Source organism: Triturus cristatus, chromosome 4_2, assembly GCF_964204655.1.
Source record: "Triturus cristatus chromosome 4_2, aTriCri1.1, whole genome shotgun sequence".
Lineage (NCBI taxonomy): Eukaryota > Metazoa > Chordata > Amphibia > Caudata > Salamandridae > Triturus > Triturus cristatus.
In genome coordinates this window covers 958,807,779-958,831,729 of record NC_140586.1, presented here as the reverse complement: position 1 = coordinate 958,831,729, position 23,951 = coordinate 958,807,779, and the positions used below count along the sequence as shown (strand labels likewise).

General features: G+C 49.6%; 1 protein-coding gene across 7 annotated transcripts in view; it reads left to right on the top strand.

Annotated features, from left to right (window-relative positions):
* The window catches only part of CCDC24 (coiled-coil domain containing 24), a 219,511-nt gene extending 202,735 nt beyond the window's left edge, over positions 1 to 16,776 (top strand). For all 7 annotated transcript variants that reach the window (XM_085603114.1, XM_085603111.1, XM_085603113.1 and 4 more), the window contains one exon: positions 12,852 to 16,776. In XM_085603114.1, the coding sequence (XP_085459240.1) occupies positions 12,852 to 13,509 (658 nt within the window). In that variant the 3' untranslated portion in view covers positions 13,510 to 16,776. The remainder of the gene's footprint in view (positions 1 to 12,851) is intronic.
* The last annotated feature ends 7,175 nt before the right edge of the window (positions 16,777 to 23,951 follow it).

Below are 23,951 nucleotides of genomic sequence, written 5' to 3'. Positions count from 1 at the left end.
GGGCTGGAGGGGGGCCTTGACCCGACCCCCCGTCTTTCCGCTGGCTTGGCAGGTCTGGCAGGACCGGCAGTGGTTGTCCACATCTCTCCGCATCCGGGGCCAGTAGAAGTGGGTCACCAGACGACTGTACGTTTTGTCTTGCCCCAAGTGTCCGGCGAGGGGCACATCATGGGCCAGGTTGAGGAGGAACTCCCGGAAGCGGAGGGGGACCACCAACACGCGGCTGGCCCCGAGTTCTGCTACTTTCTGTTCACTGTACAACAGGCCCTCGGCCCAGTAGATCCAGTGGGTGCCGGTCTGGTCACCGTTGGCTTGCGCGGTCGCCTGTTGTCGGACCCCCTTCGAGAGAGGGACAGGACTGTTGCTCTTGCTGGAACTGCTCTCGGGTGGGGCCCCCTTCGTGTTGCCATTGCGTCAGCTCTGGTAGGGCGCTCGGAGAAGCCATCTCTTCGGGGGAGGATTCGCTGGGCCCAGGGTCGGTGTCCGCCTCCTCCTCGCTGCTGGCGGGAGGGGGTGTGAGCCCCTCGGGTCGGGCGGTCCCGGAGGTCGAGGATGAGCGGGGGGCCTGGGCGGTCATGGACCGGGTGATGGCGCAGGCCCAATCAGCCAGTCCCAACATTCGGAGGTGCTCTCGTCGTTCTACTTGAGCCCAGGGGGAACTCTCCAAGTCGTTCCCCAGGAGGCAGTCGACCGGGGCGTCGTCGCGCACTGTCACCTTCAGCAGGCCCATCACCCCTCCCCACTCGAAGGGGACCAGGGCCATCTGGCATAGGCTTTCACTGTTGTCGGCCGTCCGTACAGGGCACAGCACATTCGGTAGAATCTGTTCAGGGGTCACCAGGTGGCAGCGGACAGCGGTGATACTGGCGCCGGTGTCGCGAAGGGCTTCGGCCCGTTGTCCGTTGACCGTGACCTGCTGCCGGTACTTCTGGGTGTTGGTTGGGATGGGGGTGCAGGGTACCATCTCTCGGCTACCCAGGCAGACCAGGGACATGGCTGCCGGCTCCCACTCAGTGTTTTCTCGGTCGAGGGCCTCTTCTTCCTCTTCTCCTCCCCCCAAGGCGGCGGCTGTCAGCTGCCGGGGCGGGGGCCCGCCGGCCCCGTTTCTTCGGTTCAGAGGGCAGGCCGGGTCGCTGGCAAAGTGTCCGGTTTGTTGGCAGCCATAGCAGGTCACTGGGGGCCGTGGTCCGGGTCGGGCCGGGCCCACCCTTCGCGCTAGGCTCGGGGAGAGATGTGGCTGCGGGGGCCCTCGAGGGGGGCTCCTGGGGGCCCCAGCGGGAGGGTCTCGGTTCCTGTTCGGCCCTCCCCCCCCACCGCGCTGGCGTGGGGGTCCGTTGGGGTTCCTCTGGTACTCCCCCGTTGAGCTCCGGGGGACCCGGGAGTTGACCCATCGATCGGCCTCGACGGCAAGTTTTCGCGGGTCGGTCATTTTGCTGTCGAGGAGGTGCTGTCTCAGTTCCACGAAGCAATTGTTGGAAAGATGTTCCCACACGATGAGGTCGACCAGCTGCCCGTAGGTGGTTACTTTGCTGCCTTTGATCCACCCTTCTAGGGCCCGACTGAAAAAGTCCACATATTCCACCCATGTGGTACCCGGGATTTTCTTGCAGTCTCGGAACCGCTGGCGGTACATCTCCGCTGTTAGCCCGTAGCGGGTGAGCAGGGCCTCCTTCATGTGATCGTAGGAGGTCATCACCTCCTCCGGTAGCTGGAGCAGCGTGTCCCGCCCTTCACTCAGGAATCGCCCCCACAGGCCTGCGCCCCAGTCTTTTCGGGGCACTCGATGGGAGGTCATGGCCACCTCGTAGGCCTTGAACCATTGTTGGATATCGTCATTCTTGTAATACTCCTTGACGACCTCCTTCGGGATATGTACCTTGGCCTCGGGAGGCGGTAGAGTGTCTCTAGTACTGGGGGTGTTGGTCCCTCCGTTCTTGGCCTTGATCTCGAGCTCCTTGAGACTGCGCTCGTGCTCAAGAGTTAGTTTCTTTTCCTCCAACTCCCGGTGTCGTCTCTTCTCTTCTATCTCTTCTTGAAGGCGTAGCTGCTCGAGGGCCAGTTTCTTTTCTGCCAGCTGGAGTTCGCCGTCCAGTTGCAGTCGGGCGAGCTCTAGTTCGTGGCTCCGGACCTTTTCCCGCTCTCGTATTTCTTCTTCGGAGAGGCCGGTTTCTAGGCTCTTTCTTCCTCCGGTTGCCGGGGTCAGTGCGGTTGCTGTGGTCTCCGTCAGGGGCAAGGGCCCTTCTTCCTGGGAGGGGCCTGCCCCGGCCTCCAACCATGCCCTCAGAGCTTTCTGCATCTCTTCCTTGGTACCGAGGCTGGTGGTTGCAATGCCTTTGTCTCTGCAGAACTGTTTTAATTCTTTGTGCGTATATTCTTCCAGCCGTTCGGGCTGGAACTCCATTGTCGCGTTGTTTTCCTGGCTGCTCATGATGCTATTCGTTTGGATGGGTAGCTAGTGGGTACTGGCTGGTACGTACTGCGTTCGGCTCGGATCCCGTCGCTGGCCACCAAATGTTGGAAGGCGGACCCCGAGGAGTCGGTGAGACCACCAAGGGGGGGGGGCCCTCTCACTGCACGAAGTAGCCGAGCGCTGCCGAGAAGTCTCCTGAGAGATCCTTCTCCTATCACGTACTAGCACAGTAACACCACCACACCGGACTCAAGGAGGTTGTCTCAAGACAAGCAATTCTTTATCATCAGTAAAAGGTTACGAGTTCAATATTTACACGAAGGGATCGAGGGATCCACCAAAAGTCTCAATGTCTCTTTGGAAGGGTAGGGGTAGCGGGACAGTCTTTGGCAGGAATGTGGTACGAGGGTACCTGGGGCCCAGTTCTTATCCTCAAGCTGGAGGACCTCCGATCTCGGAGGGGTCGAGCCGCGACGGCGTCAGCAGGGCTCTGGCGTACAGTTCGTGGAGAGCCGCGATTCAATCAGCAGGGCTCTCAAGATGGTTTCTGCTCAGCTCGAGCCGCGACGTCGTCAGCAGGGCTCCGAGGAAGGTTTCAGCGAGGTTGGGCCGCGACAGCGTCTGCAGGGCTCCGATGTTCCAGGTGGTTCAGAAAGGGTTCACAAGAGGGAGCCGCGACGCAGTCAGCAGGGCTCGTGATGGTTCCGACAAGAGTTCTTCTCCGTAGGGTCAGCCGCGATTCGATCAGCAGGGCTCTCGACTCCGGGATACAACTGCCGAGCTGTGGTGGGGTCGCCCCAGATATAGGTCTGGAGCCCTTTGATGTCCGGACCTATGCGCCCGAGGGGGCGGAGTGGCCGGGTGGAGGTGGCCAGACGCCCAGCAGGAGAGGCGCCAGGCCCATGGGAGTTGCAGGGCGATCACACCTCGAGAGGGGAGGACAGTTGGGGGTCCCATCGATACTGTCCTCCGCCGGGGGCGATGAATAGTTCCTGCGGCACCCCCTGGCCAGTTCGTGGTGCCTCGATGTCGGGGCTTCGCTGGGGTCGAGGCCGGGTTGAGCGGGGTCGCGCCGGCTGGTGCACGGTGTGACGTGGATGCCAACAAGATGGCGGAGCCACGAGGAGTATGCGACCACGTGCAGCTCCGGGTGAAGGGCCTTGGTGCAGTCCAGACGGGTGGCCCGTGACGGCCGGGGCGGGGAACGGCCACAATCCAGGGGGTTAAGGACCACACCACGAGGCCGGGTCCAACAACGCATTAGACCCTAACCTCCTAAATATAACTACATTGGGAAATAAATCTCACAGCATAAACCAAAATATGCAGAACAACCTCGTAGTCATAACACTACATTTAGAGGTATCAACACAGGTGCGTAAATCATTCCACATGAATCACATTTCCTAGCACCCAAAATCACAGTAGGGCCTGGCGCCCTATAAACCTAATAATCCCCCTGGCCAACTGGCCATCCCAAAGGGGGGTTCAAATGCCTAATGTTCACAGAGTCAGGGCGCGCTGCCAATGCAGCGAAAGTCAAGGGTGCACCACTGCGCAAACCTAAACGTAGCAGCTGCCCACTACTTGCTGGGCAGCTGGGAAAGTATGGGGCAAAGGAGTGCATCTCACTCCTTACTCAAAACATGCCCCCCAAAGAACTGTGCGCCTAAACGGTGCAGCTGCCCACCACGTGCTGGGCAGCTGTAAATGTCAAGTGTGGGGCACTGGCACCGACTGTGCCCTAAGAACAATTATGCCCCCAAAGATTGCAGCTAACCACTGTCAGGCGGGGCAGCTGGGATCGCACAGGCACGGGCCTCTCGGGGCCCTCTACAACAAATATGCTCGCAAGATGCAAAGATGGCACTGACACTACGCGTGCCGTCCGAGCCCCACTCCGGGACTCCCAGGAAGAAGAAATGGCCCCCAACGTTTGAGCCACACGGGGCTCTGACAATAATTATGAACAAGATATGGCAGCTGCCCTCTAGCCATCGGGGCAGCTGGAAATTCAAATACGGGCCCGGCACCACGGTTCACTTCGGCTCCTACGGGGCTTTGAAATAAATTGCCCCAAGTTGGAGCCACGTAGGCTCTGCAAAGTAATTAGGCCAAACGACATGGGTGCGGCCCGCTCTCTGGCGGGGACGCTCAGGGAAAACAACAATGGGGGCAGGCACCGATAGCGTGCCTCGATATAGGCCCCCCACCCCACCGGCTCCACTCACCAGACAGGACTCCTCTCTGCGGCGGTCCGCAGGGTTGCTGCTTGCTCCGGCCGCCTCTTCACCCGGGCCCCCTCCTGGGACCCGGGACTCCTCAGTTGTTGGCGCAGGGCATCCGCGGGGCTCTCTCCTCACTAGGAGAGCCCCGCACACCGGCAACACCGGGGTCCGGTTTCCCTGCCGACAAGAGCCCGCGAGGCTCTGCGCGGCTTCTCCCCGGCTGGGGGAAGTGGAAGTGGAGCCCGCGAGGCTCCGGCTTGCGTCGCTGGCCCGCCCACAACCAGGCGGATGGCCGGACTTCTGCTTCAGGCGCTCCATGAGGGGTGGGCTCCCTCGTAAGTTTTAAAATCATCTAGAGCGGGGTGGGCACCTGCTTTGGAGCTCACATAAGCGGGGTGGGCACCCGCATGGTAAATCAAGAAATAAACGGGGTGGGCTCCCGCCTCTCTCCCCTACAGCAGGGGGAATCCCATAACTAAAATAGAAAAATAAGCGGGGTGGGCTCCCGCTACAGGCAGGATGGGGGAATCCCTACGCTGGGGATTCCCTCGGGAAACCAAAACGGCAGCTCAGCGCTGCACAGAACCCACGCATTCCCCTTTCCATGGGGGAAATAAAAATGCAGCGCCACAGGGCTCAGGAGGCAGAAAGAGGTCCTGGAAAAAGAAGTCCTCCAGGCATCCAGGGGTAGGGCAGAGCCCAGGGAGGAAAGCCTTCCCCTGGGCCGCAGCAGCAGCACGCCCCTGGTAGATTCAAGTCCACAAACAAGAACATTTTCATGGGGTCACAGCCCTTTCTTTTATACAGCATTTTCCTTTGTTCTGCAACTGTAGGGCCAGGGGAGAACCAGATACAACTGGTTCAGGAGCACTTTGTTTTGCTCAGCTCCCCTCTATTCACAGGACAGGCCAGGGACATCAGACGCACCACAGAAGATGGAGCCAGCATTGTGGAGGGAAGGCCCAGCCCTATTCAGGTCCCTGGTGCAACTCCTCCCTCCCATCTACATGCAGATCTCTCCATTCACCACCGGACAGACTCACCCTGGCTCCTGGAATTCCCCAGCCCTCTCAGCTCCTGTCAATCACAAGCCAGACATGCACTCCACATCAGGCAGGCAGACACACAGCACACAGAAATGCCAACTTCTAGAAGTGGCACTTCTCCACTAGTCACCATAAATCTGCACACACCATTGCGCAGCATTTATTGTCACGAGTTCGCACATACTAAACTTGACCCTGCACTCCTCTTACATCAGGACCTACCATGGACACACATATCCCCCATGCATTCCTATGGGAGGGCAGGCCAATCTCACTACATGCACCAAGAGAGAGCGCATGCGCTTTACACTGGGCCACAGTGCTAAAGTGCCCAGAGGTCTAAAACCACTTCCACCATTAGGGCCAAGTCCAACAGTTATTCATTACCGTCAAGTGTACCTGTGCAGAAGGAGTTCCTCCTTGTTAGACCGCCTCTATGCCTTCCAGTAATGTGTGGAAAAAATAGAGTTCACTGGATGAATTCAAATACCATAGAGTTGAAGTGTAGAAATCGGCAGCACAGACCTTTCTCAATGGGCATTCCTAGGCTGCAGAGGGCTTAAGTCAGGAACTGTCCATGACAGAGCTGCACTCTTGGTTGGTCATTTACACCCTGTCAGGGTACAGAAGGAATGTTCTTATCCAGGGGATACTCATCAATAGTCATAATCTATGAATAATCCCCGCCCATGTGAGGGATCCCGGAGCAGATAGAAAATATATATATATACATATATATATGCATATGTGAAAACATATACATGCAGCCTAAAATGTTTCAAACATGGCAAAAATGCTGAAATTACATAGGTTTGCATTGTAGTACCCCTAACCCATAAGGAAAAAAGGAAGCACTAAACAATTGTCATACAATAATGCTTTATCGCCATAAAGCAAACTTGTAATTGCAGGCATTTGCCTGTAGGCTGCAGCAGAGTACTAAGAAACAAAGAATACTAACACCTTGCCTTTAAGGCATTAGAGTAGGGGTACCGTGCCTTTAAGACCTGCAGGAGACCCCTTGCTCCCATGATGCACCACAGGTGACAGTTAGGTCAGTTCTTTTTGACGGTGCATATGCACCTGAGTAGATCTGCAATCAATAAAGAAGAACTTGAAGAGAATGCTCGTCCGGGGAGGTGGGTGGGTCGCTTAGGACTTTGATGAGTACACCTCTGGATGAGAAGTAGGATTACAGGTAAGTAACTAATCCTCTCATCCAGGGGATACTCATCAATAGTTATAATCTATGAATAGAGTAGCAAGCCCATACCCAAAGTCTCGCGGACGAGCAACAGACCATATAGAACATGAAGTAACATCACATTCAAACAGCAGTTATGCAAACAAATTCCTCAAAGAGGCCTGCCCCACCTGGGCATCAGCCTGTGCATCTGAATTTAGGCAGTATTGGCGTGTAAAGGTATGAATCTAGCGCCATGTAGCCGCCTTGCAAATCTCAGATATAGGAATGTTGCGAAGGAGAGCTGTAGTAGAAGCTTTCCCTCTGGTAGAGTGTGCTCGTGGTCTGCCCTGCAGAACCTTGTTGGCTAGTTGGTATGACAAGGCTATACAGGAGACGATCCATCTAGAAATAGATCTTTTGGAAGCAGCCAGCCCGGTATTTGTTGAACCATAATTGATAAAGAGCCGGTCAGACTGCCTAAGTGGAAGGGTTTTATTAAGGTAAAACTTCAATACCCTCCGGAGGTCTAGAGAATGTAACGCTCTCTCCGGGGAGTGGTTGGCTGAGGAAAGAAAGTGGGCAACGTGATAATCTGATTGATGTGAAAATCCGAGACCACCTTGGGCAGGAAACTCGGATGAGTCCGCAGCACCACTCTATTGGCGTGGAAAACAGTGTAAGGCTCCTTGCAGCACAGGGCCTGAATATCACTCACCCTGCGGGCTGAAGTGATGGCTACTAAGAAAGCAGCCTTCCAGGTCAAATGCTGCAAAGATGCCTTATGAATAGGATCAAAAGGAGCACCCATCAATTTGGTGAGGACAATGTTAAGCTTCCTGTGAGAAGTTGGCCTGGCATATGCTGGTCACTAGTTATAGTGGCCACCTTGCACCAGTCCAATTTGACTCTTATGGTAGATAGGTTTAAGACCACCTTGTAAAGAAAGCTATCCTAGTGGTAGCTGTGGAGAGCAGCCTTCAGGCTAAGTCTCAGAGGAATGTAAAGCAGCTTGTATTACCTTATAATCTCTTGAATTACCAAATGAAAGGACACCACACAGGTATATATATCAAATATATATGTATTTATTTCTAGACACACTCTACTAATCTCTTTATGAGATTAGAAGCCAGGAACACATTCAAATATCAACGTTTCACAATACGCTAAGCACAAATATGGCTGGGGCCCTAGGGGCGTACCAGACCATATACTAAAAAAGAGGTTTAGGAAAGTCGACGTGCAGAATGACAAGGCCTAGGGCCTGTAGAATCGCTGGGGCTTCACTACTGCAGTGAAAGCAGGTAAGTAACAGACTCACAGGAGTCGCATGCAGTGTGTGAACACAGCCGCGGGTTCCCTATTGATTATAATGGAGCAAGTCGCGGTTTGCTTTTTAAAGTTTTAGGGTACTTTGAGGAAGTCTACAAGCAAGCCACTTACAAGGTAAGTAATTCGAGGGCCAACACACACTAGGGCACCGGAGTGCACGAGTTACCTCACCCAGGGAAGCCGGGTGCATAGGTGTCGGGTCGCGTCACTGTTTTCTATGGAGACCAAAGAAGATTTGCTGCTTGCGTCGACTGAAGAAGTGTCCGGTGGAATCCAAGGGTGGATTCGAGATGCAGATGACCTGAAAATTGAAGGGACAGTGTTCAAAGTCACTTGCCAGTGACCAGTGGCCAGGAAGATGGCGGACCACAGATGTCTGGTGATTTCAGGTCATCGATGGTGTTTTGACTCTTCGCTCACGAGGTCCAGGAGAGATCGACGATGACCAGCAGCTGGATTCGGAATGTCCCATGACGTCTGCAGCTGACTGCGTTGTCGACACCCGGATTGCAGCCAACAAGCCTTGGCAACTGCAAGTCTCGTGTAAATCAAAGAAGGTTAGCATTGCAGACCAGCAAGGTCTGAGGGACTCACCCAACAAGGGTGAGTGAGGGCAGGCCTGGAGCAACCAGAGGAGCCCTTTTAGTTGATAAGAAAGTCTTCGGGGGACCCACAAGTCAACGGGCAAAGGGATTACAAAGACGCCACTAGAGGAAATGCTTCACAGGAGCCCACGGTCACTCGGGACGGGGTAGGCCTCTGATTTTCAGTGCAAAACCTGCTGGAGGCTTGGGCCACAAATGGACCAATGCACAAGTTCGTAGAACGTCGTGAAGGGGTTGCTTTCGACAATAGTGCATGGTACCCGGGTATTGCTGTTCCTCGTCACCCACGGAAGCCGGGTGCATAGGTGTCTTTTGGTGTCGGGCCGTGTCGCTGTTTTCTAAGGAGACCAAAGAAGACTTGCTGCTTGCGAAGACTGAAGAAGTGTCCGGTGGAATCCAAGGGTGGATTCGAGATGCAGGTGACCTGAAAATTGAAGGGACAGTGTTCACAGTCACTTGCCAGTGACCCGAGGCCAGGAAGATGGATACCCACGGAAGTCGGGTGATTTCAGGTGATCAAGGGTGTTTTGACTCTTCGCTCACGAGGTCCAGGAGGGATCGACAATGACCAGCAGCTGGATTCAGAGTGTCCCACGACGTCTGCAGCGGACTGCGGTGTCGGCAACCGGATTGGAGCCAACAAGCCTTGGCAACAGCAAGTCTCGTGAAGAGTGAAGAAAGTCGATGGTGCAGACCAGCAAGGTCTGAGGGACTCACCCAGCGAGGGAGAGTGAGGGCAGGCCTGGAGCAACCAGGGGAGCCCTTTGAGTCGATAAGAAAGTCTTCGGGGGACCCACAAGCCAACGGGCAAGGGATTGCGAAGACGCCTCTTGAGGAAATGCTTCACAGGAGCCCACGGTCACTCGGGATGGGGTAGACCTCCGATTTTCGCTGCAAAACCTGCTGGAGGCTTGGGCCATAAGTGGTCCAAAGCACAAGTTCGTATGTGTCTGTGTCCGACCGCATAACACATACTGTGATCTTACTTTGCAAGATATTTAACGTGGGCACCCTGATGACCTTGGTAGTTTTTCTATCCCTGGAGCCTTCGTGTCGCAAGAATTCGGAAATATCTTTGATCGTATCAAGACATTTAAGCCCTGATGAAGTTCCAAGTGTTTTGTGGAACGAAACGTGTTAGCTGGGCTATCTATGTAAACACAAAGAAATTAATTTTGAAAAATAAAGAACTTTTGACAAGACATCTGTTGGAAACCGGGCAACCGGGTTAGCAGTCACCAGGTTCCCAGCACAATGGTAGCTTGGCTCGAGCAGTTGGGGTCAGGCACCGTGCTAAGCGTACGTCACACCCTCACAATAACCATGCGTTCATCCGTTCCAAAAACGACACTACACCGTAAAAATAATGCAAGTCAAATTGAAAATATATATGTCTTTATCTTATTTTCTCTTAGTTGCAGGTTTCATAACAGAAATACAATACACTAGGATTTTCCTTCAAAAGAGCAGGTCAAATAAATAATACTACTTAGGAATTTTCAATAAATAGGTTCAGGTCATCATTACACAAAGAATAAATAGATGTGCAATAAATACAGATGGCAAATAAATACAGTCAGACAATAAATATAGTGCAGGAATAAATTAGTGGATGACAATAAATAAAGCACCTCAATAAATAAGGTAAAACAATCAATGACAGTTACAGTTCAAATCATTTTCATGAGGTCACTTGGTCTTACTTTGCCCATACACAACTTAAGGACACTTGGATGGCATGAGGGTGTCCCATCTAGATTGATCAAGGCTGGGGCCTAAGCTGAGGCAGAACAAGAGTAATCTACAGATCTGGCCCTCCAAACTACACAGCTCTTTAGGTAGGTCACTGTACCAGTCTCAGTTCACCCCTGGCACTCTCAGGCTGGTTCTAGCACCCCTTTAGCCCCTAGAATGGTCTTTTAGGACTCCACAGGGCCTCAGATGCCCCCTCTACCACTTACTGCCCTTTTTAAGATGATCGGCTCCGCTCGGCACCGTGTCGACGCCGTGAGGCGGCTCCGGATCGATGTCGTTGGGCGGCCTCGACTCGATGTCGCTGGGCGGTCTCGGCTCGATGTCGCTGGGCGGTCTCGGCTCGATGTCGCTGGGCGGCCTCGGCTCGATGTCGCCTTCCGGCGTCGCAGGGACTCGGACTCCCCACTTCCTGGTGTCTCCGGAGTGCGATCTCCACTCCCGACCTCCGGCGCGCTTCACCTCAGACTCCGGCGACTCCGGAGTGCGATCTCCACTCCCGACCTCCGGCGCGCTTCACCTCAGTTTCCGGCGACTCCGGTGGGCGGACTTCACTCCCCCGTCGACGCCTCACCTCGACCTCAGGTGATTCCCGACTCGACCTCCGGCGCCTCTCCACGACTTCTGTCGGCGCCCTCACTCGACCTCGGGTGATTCCCGACTCGACCTCCGGCGCCTCTCCACGACTTCTGTCGGCGCCCTCACTCGACCTCGGGTGACTCCTTACTCGACCTCCGGTGCCTCTCCACGACCTCCGTCGGCGCCCTCACTCGACCTCTGGCGGCTCCGGGTACGACGTCTGCTTTCTGTCAGCGCTGCTTCTCTACCTCCGGCCCCAGGTCTCCAGGCTTCTCGACGTCAGGACTCCAGGAGGACACTGCTGAACAGGTCAGGAGCTTGCTGTTCTTCTTCTTTAAGGCCTGTTCCAAATATTCAGTCCTTTAAGATGGTTCTTCTGATCTTGATCCCAAACAGGGCTTTAGGTTGGGCTTGGTCAGTAGAGACTAGCATCAAGGGTGGGTTTCTGGACCCCACTCCAAGCACTGGTTTCCACCTCTGCTGCCTTACTCCGACCTCCTTCTATCTCTGTCCTTCCTCTTCTCCAGTCAGTTGCCAACTGCCAGTCTGAGATGGCCTCCCAACATTCTAAACTGCCTCCCACTGTCACAGGGTTCTAGAATATTCTGGAAACCTCCAGTGAGTTCTGATGATGTCACAGGTGACAATGGGTGGCCACCATTTTGTGTCTCAGGCCCTCAGACAGAAGTTCCAGGGGTAGGGAAAATGGCTCCCTGACCCTGCATCAACACTAAAAAGTCTGGTGGTTCCCAAAAAGGAAAAATTATAATAGGGTTTGAGGCAGAAGTGGGACAAAATAAATAATGATGAGGAGGGACCACCCAAAGGGCTGACAGGTCTAACAACATCTATTTGGACTTCTTTTACCTGGTGCACCTCAATTAGCTTCATGAACTGTAGATCAGCTTCTTTTATATTTTTAAGCCTTTTTGATTTTTATCGTTTTTTATTTTTTAAAGTTTTCATTTTGTTGAAAAATGTCTTTCCATAAAGATTGCATGTTTATTATTGGAGAGATTTACAAAAAGATGTGTTCCCACACGTGTCCATAGATATTGTGATGCTTATGGATTTATTTAACGTCCATTAATAGAGAATTGCTTAAACTGGGAAGTATTTTGTTCCTTTAAAAGTACAGTATATCTGTGTGGAGGGACAACAGCCTCACAGAGCCCCCAATCACCAGCATGAGTCGCTAGGAAATCAAGGTGTTTCAGAAGAGATAATGTTTATTCAAGATAAAATGACCCACCTGTCAGCTGTTACCTTGTCAATCCCTGGTCTTCTCAAATCTCTCCCATCTCCTCCTACACATATTTGTATTCCCCTTCTCACTCACCCTGTACTCACGTATATCCTACAGCATGTCTTCGAAGTGTGAAAACATTCCTTCTACCATGGTATCTCCAAAAACAAAGAGAACTGATGCGGTCATTCTGTGGTGTACTCTGCCCTTCCCTATTATCATGTTACTGTGTAAAAGTGTCCAGGTTTATGATGTTTGCTGTCCGCAGCAATTATTAAGGCTTTTTCCATAAGAGTATTATTGTTGTCTTATTTTGTGCTGAATAAAAGCATGAATGAATGGATGATTCCTGCACATCCTACAAAAAATCATAAGCCTGAGAAAGGACCTTTGTTGGATTTTGACTGTGGGGCACTTGCATACAACTTTACTACATGGCAATTCACCACATCTTTCTTTATTTATAGGCCACTGGAATCATCAGGAAGAATACCGGCCAAGACAGCCAAGTGTCCAAGACCCTCAACAACATCATCTGCTGTTTCTTTATTCGACAACAGAACTCCTCCATGCCCACGGGGTGCAAGGACAAACAGTGAGACATTTCGCAGATTGAGCATCTCTGCAAGGACTCCTGTAACCACACGAGAATCTGGAGATGTGCCACGAGGGACGAACCCTAAGATAACAGCTCCTGGAACTGCTAAGATGAGAAGACCAGAGGTGGCTACATCTGACCCAGCACATCAACAGACTGGAAACAAAGTCCATCGTTCTTCCAGCATCTCAAAGGTGGACTCCGTGGTCCCTCCGAGTATAGAGCACTGCATGACGCAAGTCCCTGCAGGCCAGTTGGGCGTTCTTACAGTGTCCTCATCTCCTTTCCTGAAAGCCAGGCTCTCCCATGTCATGCCAGCTAGCTCAAGTCTGTTAGCACCTGTTGGTGGTGTCCAGGGACTGCAAAGTGCCACACTTGCATCCGAAAACCTGGGCCTGGTTTTCCTACCCACACCTCCACCTAATCCTCCTAATCATCGTCCAGCGGGTAAATCAGCCTTGTCCTCAGCCACCGCTCCCTCTCCGAACCGCAGAGTGAAGATGCTGCAGTCAAACCAGCCTGCATAGAAAAATGGAGTTTCAATTTACAAACTGAACTATATTGCAGATCCACTGAAGAGTAAATTTTGAAAGGATATGTCAATTAGAGCAAAAGTAGTGGCCACATACTGTGCTGAGGGAGTTGGCCAAATCAGGGCTTTTCTGATGGGCTGGACACTGGACTGCTGCTGCAGGACTGGCCAATGTGCTGAAGGTTTTTCCTAAACCTCTCCCAGTTAACCACCAATGTTTTTCATTAATTAAAAATCCTGTTGTAGGATATTAATACCTTACATCCTGTCCAATCCACTGCAACGCTTTTTCACCTGAATCTCTTCCCATCGTGGATGGTTGCTGATTGAGGTTTGGCCCTTGTAACTCTCATCCTACTCTCCTGTCTCATCTTACACTGGTATTATCACACCTTCAAGGAGTAGGAGTATCTCAGATGCCATAAGAGGCAGTCCTGAATTAATGATAGAATGTGTTAGGGCCATAACTGATATTAATTCCCCTAAGTCTTCACTTTCATCATTTAGTCAACCTCCATCCACATTCAAAGCAGAGTATTTTTCGTGCTCAGTCTCTTGTGTGTCCCAGAGCTGATGGCGTAAGAGTGTGTAAGAAAGATAGATTCATCTGCAGAGGCCAGCCTGTTCCTGAACGTGCCAAGTACAGTGGGGAGTATTCAGCTCATTTCTAGTGTACCAAGCCCACCGCTGCTTTAGAGCATGTTTGACACAATACAAATATGTTATAGACTTTTCCAGTTGTGCCTCTTTTTGTGTGCTAAGTCTTTCCAGAGTGTGAAGCCACTGATGTGACACAGAAAGCACTTGCATAATGTAACCGAAAGCTCGTACTGTCTTGGAAATAAGGCATATGTGCGATGAACACTGCCCATCGTTTGTGCTACCGACAATTTATGATTTGTGGCGAGCATGCGATAAAGGCAATATTTATAGGTTTTCATGGAACTACTCGAGGATTGTCCTGTCCATGCTACAAATGATCTAGCTCATGAATTGGTCTATTTAAAAAATGGTATATTGACTGTAATAATATTGGGGTCACACCCAGTAGATTCCCCTTTGCCCCAGAAGGAAATGTGCCTTTTTCAGACAAATGGAGAAGTGTCTGGTGTCTCACTCCATTTCTATTGAGTTATGCTGTGTTAGACGAGGAGTGTCAGGAGTCAGACAAACCTGTTGACGAATCTCCGATCTGAAGGTGCTGATAGATGGAGCCCCGTCCTTGTACCTCAAATCACTCTGCACACGTGATAGTTGGTATTTAACAGTAATATGATTATTTTTTGTACAACATTTGTCTAAAACTCCTCTATTACAATGATCATAATTATTGTAAACAACTCAGCAGGCAATGTGCAAACTAGGGCACATTTTTAGAAAGGTCCCAATCATATTTCATCCCACATCCCTAACTTAGTAGTATATTCCTTAAACAAATTGTTTAAGTGTTGTCCACCGTGTAGCTTATATGGTTGTATTATTTTACTACACTTACGTAGGCCAAACCATGCATACCTTATGTTGACTTTGGGTCAGCAGCTGGAACTCATAGTTTGAGCATCTTCCCTCATCAAAAGGTCCTCTTGTCCAAGCACGGCCCTGCACTATTAACTTCTATCCCTTTATCCCTAGTAATGCCATCTGGAACAAGGAAGGGGTCACTCCTGCTCAGCTCTGTGAAAACATGCCCCTTCATACCCATACCTTTTCGCTTCTTTCTTCCCACCCTGATCTCTACAAGGTCATCTATCTTTCAGGTACGATTACAGCACATGCTCCTGAAAAGCTGAGAGTTTTGCTATTTGACTTGTTTTATGAGTGACTGAATACATGGAGACCAAGCACACATCTGCATTACGAATCCAACCACCCGTTTTCTACGTCTTACACTCTGTATGCATTGCAGTCGTGTTTTCATACATTCTGGTGTGCCTCTTCTGTAACAGGCAGTTTATTATACGAAAGCCCTGCCACACACAACAATAGTAGATGTGGAAGACCGAACAAACTCTTATTTAATAAACAAACTCTTATTTAATAAGCGCTGACAGTTTCAATTACTGTGGCATTGGAGGAAATCGATCTCTGATCCCAAGTTATACTTGGCTGACTCGGGTAGTATACAACACCACCTTTGTTGGTCAAGATGTTCCTTTCTCCTAGGTGTAGCATGGCCTGGTTTTGGCAGATAAATCCCTTGCTGTGCTTGGGGTCGGAGATGATGTCTTTTACTCCAGCATCTGTTTTGATGGCCTCAGCCCAGCACGTGTGTAGCCACTGACCACAAGAGCAGGAGTTCTTGCTCTTTCACCTACTCATCTAGCCTTCTAGTTGTGTAGCTGTACTCTTGTGGTGGGCACTTTGATTTGGACTGAATTTCAATTTTACACATTGGACAAAGATAATGTGAGTTTATTGTGAGACCATTGACATTTGTTTTGAGATTCTGTACTTTTTTGACCTGATGAAATGGCTCTGCTGCATCCACTGAAGTTCTTCTCATTATTTCACGCAAGACTAATTCAGACTTCTGCCAGAGGACATTGGTTCCTCTGAGCAAGAACTGTACCCAACCTACTGCAGTAGATGTCGCTCTTTGTAGGTGACCTGGGTCTGCCCGAGGACCTTCTCATCTGTGGCACCACCCTTTTCCTACTAGTGTGTCTGACTCTGGGCTGTCGTAGTGTTAGTTTCGTATGGACGAGTCAGGAGATCGCAGAGTTTTTAAGCTCATGGTGTTTGGGGATGTATCACCTACATTACCTTATGTTGAACTTGTGAGACTGGGCTCTGAGGACCCCACTATGATCCGTGTTCACCGGGCTCCACCTGTGGCAACGGGAGTCATTTATCCTGGGAGTCCTCTGTGCTCCTTATGAGACCTCAAACTGACCACCATGTAGACCCCTTGAGCTGGTGGCTGTCAGAACAGTGAGTCCGAGCAGTCCAAGGCCTACTCTGAGAAATCACAAGGGTTCACAACATATAATCCCTAGAATCGAGGAAACCCTGCACAAAAGGACTCTTTAATTCCTATCCCTCTGAGATCATCTGTGTTGTGCTCTGCTGCCCCCAAACACAAATGATAGTGTCCAGGTTCCGCCTCCATTCATTGGCTACCCAAGGAGACAGGTGTAAAATCATTGGCTTGTCAAGGCATCCATCTGCAGGAGACTTCATATGGGCGGAGACACTAGTGTGTACCAGAAGGGGTCAGATTTTCTATTGAAACTCTTTTAATAAATATTGGAAGCAAAAGTCACTGCCAGTCTTCAAAACTGCAGACGCCTTCCCTGTTCCATGTCTCTTCATTTATAGCACGATCTGTATTTATTTTCCTGGAGTTTTATCTGTGTGTTATTGACATTGTGCTTAAAATGTATGTTTTTTTTATTATGTATTGTAATGTTCGAGGCATGTGAGCTGTAGATCACATGCTTTGCATACTCTTGCCATCTAGTGTTTGAGCCGGATGTTTGCAAGTTGTTTTTCTTCAAAGAAGTCTTTCCAGTCACGAGGTGGGTGACTCCTCCTTTCAGGGATAGTGCGCGTGGGCTTCAACTCCATTATTAGATTTTTTTTTTCCGCCATCTGGTTCGGACAGGAATTGCTGCGCTCCAGTTCGGAACCGTGTCTTGAGTTCCCCTCGGTGTGCAATCCACTTACCCTCGAAGGTATTGTTTTCGATCGCGTATTTCCCTTGTCCGCTTATCTTGATTAATGCAAATCTTTTTTCGATCGGGAAACTCGTGGAAGCCCGTTGGGCCTACCTGCGTCGGTCTGCCTTGCAGTCGATTGACGGACTCCATTCAAATTCTGCCCTTGATGCCACGCGAAGTTACCGCGCACGGACTCGTACGAAAAGTGCAACCTGTGCTTATCTCCAGAGCACAACGAACAAGACTGCGACGGGTGTAAATCTTTCCGCTCGAAGAAAACACTCCGCAACCGTCGGGCTCGACGTCATGACATGCAGAGCCAAAACACCGGCTCCATTCCGGACCTCTTTGGAGAAGAGTCCGAACAGGAAACCGTCGGTGCCATAGGAGCCGAGGAAGAACAAGAAGAGCATATCTCTGTCTCCGAGTCTGGCTCCGATGTGGACGAAGACATCCCGCAAGGCAGCGTATCGTGAGTACTGATCCTCCTTTGCCCCAAAGTCCAACTCAGCCGAAGAAAAAGGCTCCGGTCCCACTTCTGGCTTCAGGCCATGGTCGGCACCGAGAACATGTTTCCAACGCTCGCCTTTTGACTTGGCCCCGAAACATACGTCAAAGCCTTCCAGCTCTGGATAGAGTCGTCCACACTCTTATCACCGAGCTAAAACCTTCGGAGTCGAAGCCAAAACCCGTATCAGGCCCACCTCCTTTGACACCGAAATCGTCTTCGGAACCTAAATCCTCAGCACCCAAGACACCGGCAACGAAAACTGTGGCGCCGAAACATAAAGATGCTCCGATTCCATTGAAGGAGCCCTGTTTCGATGTCCCGCCTCCAAAACCGGACCTGAAGCAAAAGGAACTGTACATCAATCCAAAAACTGGACATATTGCAACTATATTGCTACTTAAACGCAAATCTGAATCAGAGGAAACATATCACATTCCTTTAAAGAGGAAACACGTGGGTACTAACCCTTCTCCTCCTTCATCACCTCCTTCACCAGAAAAACATGTTAATTACCCCTACTGATTCACCACAACCATTCACACCTGATGATCAGGATGACGGGGATGGGGACAATGACCCTGTACCTGCAGACCCCTGGAAGGATTACAATACAGATTCTCCAACAGGTAACGATCCTGATCGCTACCCTACTAAACCTTCTCCACCAGATGACAACGTAGGCTACATAGAACTATTAAGCAGAACTGCTGATTTATCACGGAGTTCAATTACACAAAGAATCTCTAGAGGAGGATTTCCTTTTTAAAACACTTTGTAGTTCCCAAAGATCCGCTCACACACTCCCCATGCTCAAGGGTATGCTAAGACGTGTGGATGACATTTTTAAGGATCCTGTTCAGGCACGTATTCTTACCCCCAGGATAGACAAAAAGTATAAATCTGCACCATCAGACCCAGTTTACATCAAGAGCCAGTTACCCTTAGTTTAATTAGAAGTTTCTAATGCCCGTAAATAGGCTAATTCTCAAACGTCAGGAGTTACCCCATCTCCGGACAAAGAGTCTAAGTTGATAGACGCCCCTGGGAAAAGAGTAGCATCCCAAGCTGCAAATTTCTGGCGCATTTCTAACACCCAAGCCCTTTTATCCTGGTACGATAGGGCGCATTGGGATTAAATGGAGCAATTGCTCTAATTCCTGCCTGATGAGCACAAGTCCAAAGCTCAAGACCTAGTGCAAGAGGGAAAGCTCATCTTTAACAATTCCATTAGGTGCGCGTTAGATGCGGCTGACACTGCGTCTAGAGCGGTCAACACCAGCGTGCTACTAAGAAGGCATGCATGGTTAAGAGTTTCTGGGTTTAAACTAGAAGTTCAAGCTTCTATTCTTAACACGCCGTTTGACAAACACCTCTTTGGTCCTGTTGTAGACACGTCCTTAGAAATGATGAAAAAGGAGCCCTACAGTCCCCTTCTGGCCGTGGTTCCTTTCGGCGCGCCTTCTATCGTAGGGGGTCCAAGAATAGCTCCTCAGACACTGCCTTTATACTGTACAAAAGAAACAATCAGCCCTCTGCTTCCAAGGATTTCTTCAGAGGGGACTACAGAGGCAACAATGGCAAAGGTAGAGGTAGAGGTTCCAACACACGCACCTCCCCCTCCAATACCAAACAGTGACTTGCCTTCACTCCCCCAATCATTTAACACCTGTCAGGGGCGTCTTTCACAATTCCTACCCCTCTGGCAATCAAATAGACAGACAAATGAGTACTAGGAATTATCCGTTCTGGTTATTGCCTGGAGCTTACCAACAATCCTCCAAACATTCCTCTATGTTCACACAAAATGTCACCAGACCATTTACACCTCCTCAAACAAAAGGTGCAATCTCTCCTTTTGAAGCGAGCCTCAGAGCCCGCACCACTACAATATCAGGGGTCGGGCATATACTCCCTGTACTTTCTCATACCCAAAATGGACGGTTCTCTCAGACCTATTTTGGACCTCAGAGAATTGAACCTTTACCTGCAATCAAATCACTTTCACATGGTGACGCTTCAACAAGTACTCCCGCTGTTACAACAGGGCGACTTTGTCTACTATAGACTTAAAAGACTCGTATTTCCACTTTCCAATACATCCCGCTCATTGGAAATTTCTCAGATTTGTAGTAGTGGGGCAGCATTACGAGTTCAAGGTTCTCCCATTCGGAGTCACCACTGCTCCCAGAGTCTTTACCAATGTCTGGCAGTAGTCGCTGCTCACCTACGAAGACAACACATTCATGTCTTCCCAAACTTGGACGACTGGCTTATCAAAGCCATTACGAACCCCAAGTGTCTCCAGCACACTCTAATAACACTGCAGTTACTGCACCAACTAGGGTTCACAGTCAATGTGTTGAAATCGCATCTTCAACCTTCTAACACTCAAAACTATCTAGGAGCCACTTTAGATACTCAAAGAGCTCTAGCCTTCCCCAATGCAGCCAGAATTCACAATATTCAGGCGCTGACTCTTCAATTTCAGCCCTCTCACTCACTACCAGCTCGAGTGTTTATGCAGCTGCTCGGAATGATGGCCTCTTGCATCATGATTATTCCCCATGCCAGGCTTCACATGCGTCCCCTTCAGGACTGCTTAGCAAATCAGTGGAACCAGTCGCAGGGTCTCTTAAGTGATCTAGTGTTGGTAAACGGCCGTACTCATTGCTCCCTGCAGTGGTGGCACACACAAAATGTATCAAAAGGACGGCCCTTCATAGACCCACCTCCACCTGCAATGATAACAGCAGACGCGTCGATCACTGGTTGGGGGACTCATCTCCAAAATCGCACAATTCAATGCTTGTGGAGTCAAAAGCAAAGAGCTATCCACATAAATCATCTAGAGCTGCTAGCAGTGTTTCTAGCGCTCAAAGCCTTTCAAGTTCACCTTGTAGGCAAAGCTGTCCTAGTTCACACCGACAACATGACAGCAATGTATTATATACAAAAACAGGGGAGGACACACTCTCCCCAACTGTCACACCTGGCTCAAGACATTTGGACATTTGGAAGTGGGCCATTCACCACAACATCTGTCTCCTAGCAGAACACCTCCCAGGAGTAAACAGTTTGCCGACCTTCTCAGCAGACAGAGGCAGCAAATTCACGAGTGGGAACTTCACCCTCAAGTGCTCATCCCATACTTTCAAAGTTGGGGTTTCCTCAAATAGATCTTTTCGCCACACTTCAAAACGCCTCCAGGTATCCACACCCGCTCTCCCAAGGCAATGCACTATGGATGAACTGGGCAGGGATATTTGCCTATGCTTTTCCGCCTCTCCAACTCATTCCATTAGTTGTTCGGAAACTCAGGCAAACATCCCTCACATTGATTCTAGTAGCTGCCACATGGGCCCGTCAACCTTGGTTCACGACCCTCTTGGAACTATCAGTAGTCCGCATCAAAAACTACATCTTGCATCCAGTCTCCTCACACAGAGCCATGGAGGAATCAGACACCCAGATCCCAAAGAACTCAACCTGGCGATCTGGCTCCTGAAGGCATAGAGTTTGGTTATCTTAATCTTCCACCAGACTGTATGAACATTATTAGAGAGGCCCGAAGGCCTACTACAAGAGCTTGTTATGCAGCTAAATGGAAGCGTTTTGTTATCTATTTTAATAATAACATCATCAATCCTCTTGATGCTTCCATATCATTTGTTATTTGTTACACTTGCAGCAGTCAGAATTAGCTTATACTTCTCTCCGCTTACATCTTCCTGCTATAGTTGCGTAATTGCAAAATAGGTAACACGTATCTCTTTAGAGTACCAGTTATCAAAACTTTTATGGAGGGACTAAAAAAGAGTTAAACTACCAAGACTTCCACCTGCACCAGTGTGGAATCTTAACATAGTCTTCACACCATTATTGGGCCCTCCTTGCATAAATGTGAACTGCAATTTCTCTCCTGGAAAGTCGTGTTTCTCATTGCAATTACTTCACTGAGAAGAGTTGGTGAGCTACAGGCACTAACCATACAAGAACCTTTTTTTCCAGCTTCACAAAGACAAAGTGGTTCTTCGTACCAACCCTAAATTTCTACCTAACATAGTTTCTGCCTTTCATATCAACCAATCTGAGTTACCCGTGTTCTTTCCTCAACCGGATTCAGTAGCAGAACGAGCTCTACACACTTTAGATGTTAGAAGAGCCCTCTTATACTACATAGAAAGAACAAAGTAATTCCGTAAGACTTAACAACTTTTTGTTGCTTTTACTCCACCTCCCAAGGGCAACCCTATTTCCAAATCTGGTATTGCCAGGTGGATTGTTAAATTTATTCAGACTTGTTATGCAAAAGCAAAGAGAACTTTAACAATACACCCTAGAGCGCATTACGCTCACAAAATAGGGGCTACTATGGCTTTCTTAAGAAACATTCCCATAGTTGACATTGTAAGGCTGCAACATTGTCTACACCACACACATTCACCAAGCACTATTGTGTAGATGTGTTAACAAGACAACAAACTAATGTAGGCCAGGCAGTACTTAGAACACTCTTTCAGACAACTGCAACAGCTACAGGTTAGCCACTGCTTTGGGAGAATACTGCTGTATAGTCTATGCAAAGCATGTGATCTACAGCTCACATGCCTCGAACGAATAATGTTACTTACCCAGTAAGCATCTGTTCTTTGCATGTAGAGCTGTAGATTCACATGCGCCCGCCCGCCTCCCCGGGTACCTGTACGTGTTGTAGTTTCTCTCTTACTTTATATACATGCACATGGACATCTCTATTCTACTCTTACTAACTACATTCTCACCCTCTGCAGGAAAACAATCTAACAATGGAGTCGATGCCCATGCACACTATCACCGAAAGGAGGAGTCAGTTACCTGGTGCCTGGAAAGACATTTTCGAAGAAAAACAACTTGCAAACATCCACACCAAAACACAAGATGTCAGGAGTATGTAAAGCATGTGAATCTACAACTATACATGTCAAGAACAGATGCTTACTGGGTAAGTAACATTATTTCTGTATTTCTAGTGTGCAGACATCATTAGCATCTGTAGTGTCGTGAGACTGTATGCACTAGGACCCTTGCGCTTATGGGCGGACTCAACAGAGGAGTTGCGTAACTGGCTGGTAGGTGTTAAGGCGTGGCTATTAACAGTTATGACTTAATCAGAGAGTAGTGTGTGATTGTATGCTGAGGAATAAAGACGTACAATTCGGAGCTCTGTGTGTGACATGTTCATTTGCATGCTACTGGGCTGGGGAGAAAGCTACGACTGGTGATGAGTGCGGGATCTGTGCCTCGAAGAAACAAGACTGCTCTCCTTGAGAGTTAGCAACATTAGAGCAAACTGCTTGTGTGTGTGCCATGTGTGCCCAAATCAGTAAGCACCTTGAAGTTGGCGTGTGTGGGATCAAAGCCCCGCTCCAGCCCATATACGGCCCTCAGAGGTTGAAGCCCTACTGAGAAGCGTACTCTAAAAGCCCACCAGAACTCGGTAAGGCTGAAAGAAGAAATACTGCATCAGGCCTTAATGCAGAGGTTTACTGGCAAAGCAAACGCTAAAGGCATTGACAACCAGGTACAAAAGTACTTACCAGCAAGAGTAAGGGAAGTGCCACACGACCTGAAATCAGGTGTGATGACCGTACCCGGTTGAGCCACTGATGCATGCACAGCAGAGAGTGGCATCCAGTGCACCGAAAGGCCTTCCGAATAGTGACATTTTTCAATGATAACAGAACACAGCACGAGGTACAGTGCAGTCGCATTCCTGAAATCACCACCACTGTTCAAGACCCCCAAGAAGCAGAATATTGGTGCCAAGTGGACTGCATGGATCGAGATGTCCGATGATTTCATATATGCCCTAGAAGAAGTAGATGATAAGAAAATCATTAAGTATGTGAAGAACCTTGCAGGTGATGGAGTGAAAGAAGTGCTGAAGAAAATATCATAAGCAGATGCAGAATCATACGTCAAATCAAGGAAGCCTATTTCAATTGGATGCCGAATGTCAACTATGAAAGGTACATTTTCAACCAAACATGATAGCAAGTGTTGAAACAATGGATAAGTTTGGTGAATTCAATTATGAAAAGGACGTATGTCTGAGTTATCACTGGCGTCTCTCAGTCTCTTTCAGAAGACACAAGTTGAGAGAGATGCTCAGCTTAGAGAAAGTACTAAGACTGCAAGGGCCAAAGAAAGAGCAGATCAACATGCCACTGATATGGAAGCTGGAACAGCGAAAAATGTATCTGTATTGATAAAACCAAGCACAAGGCA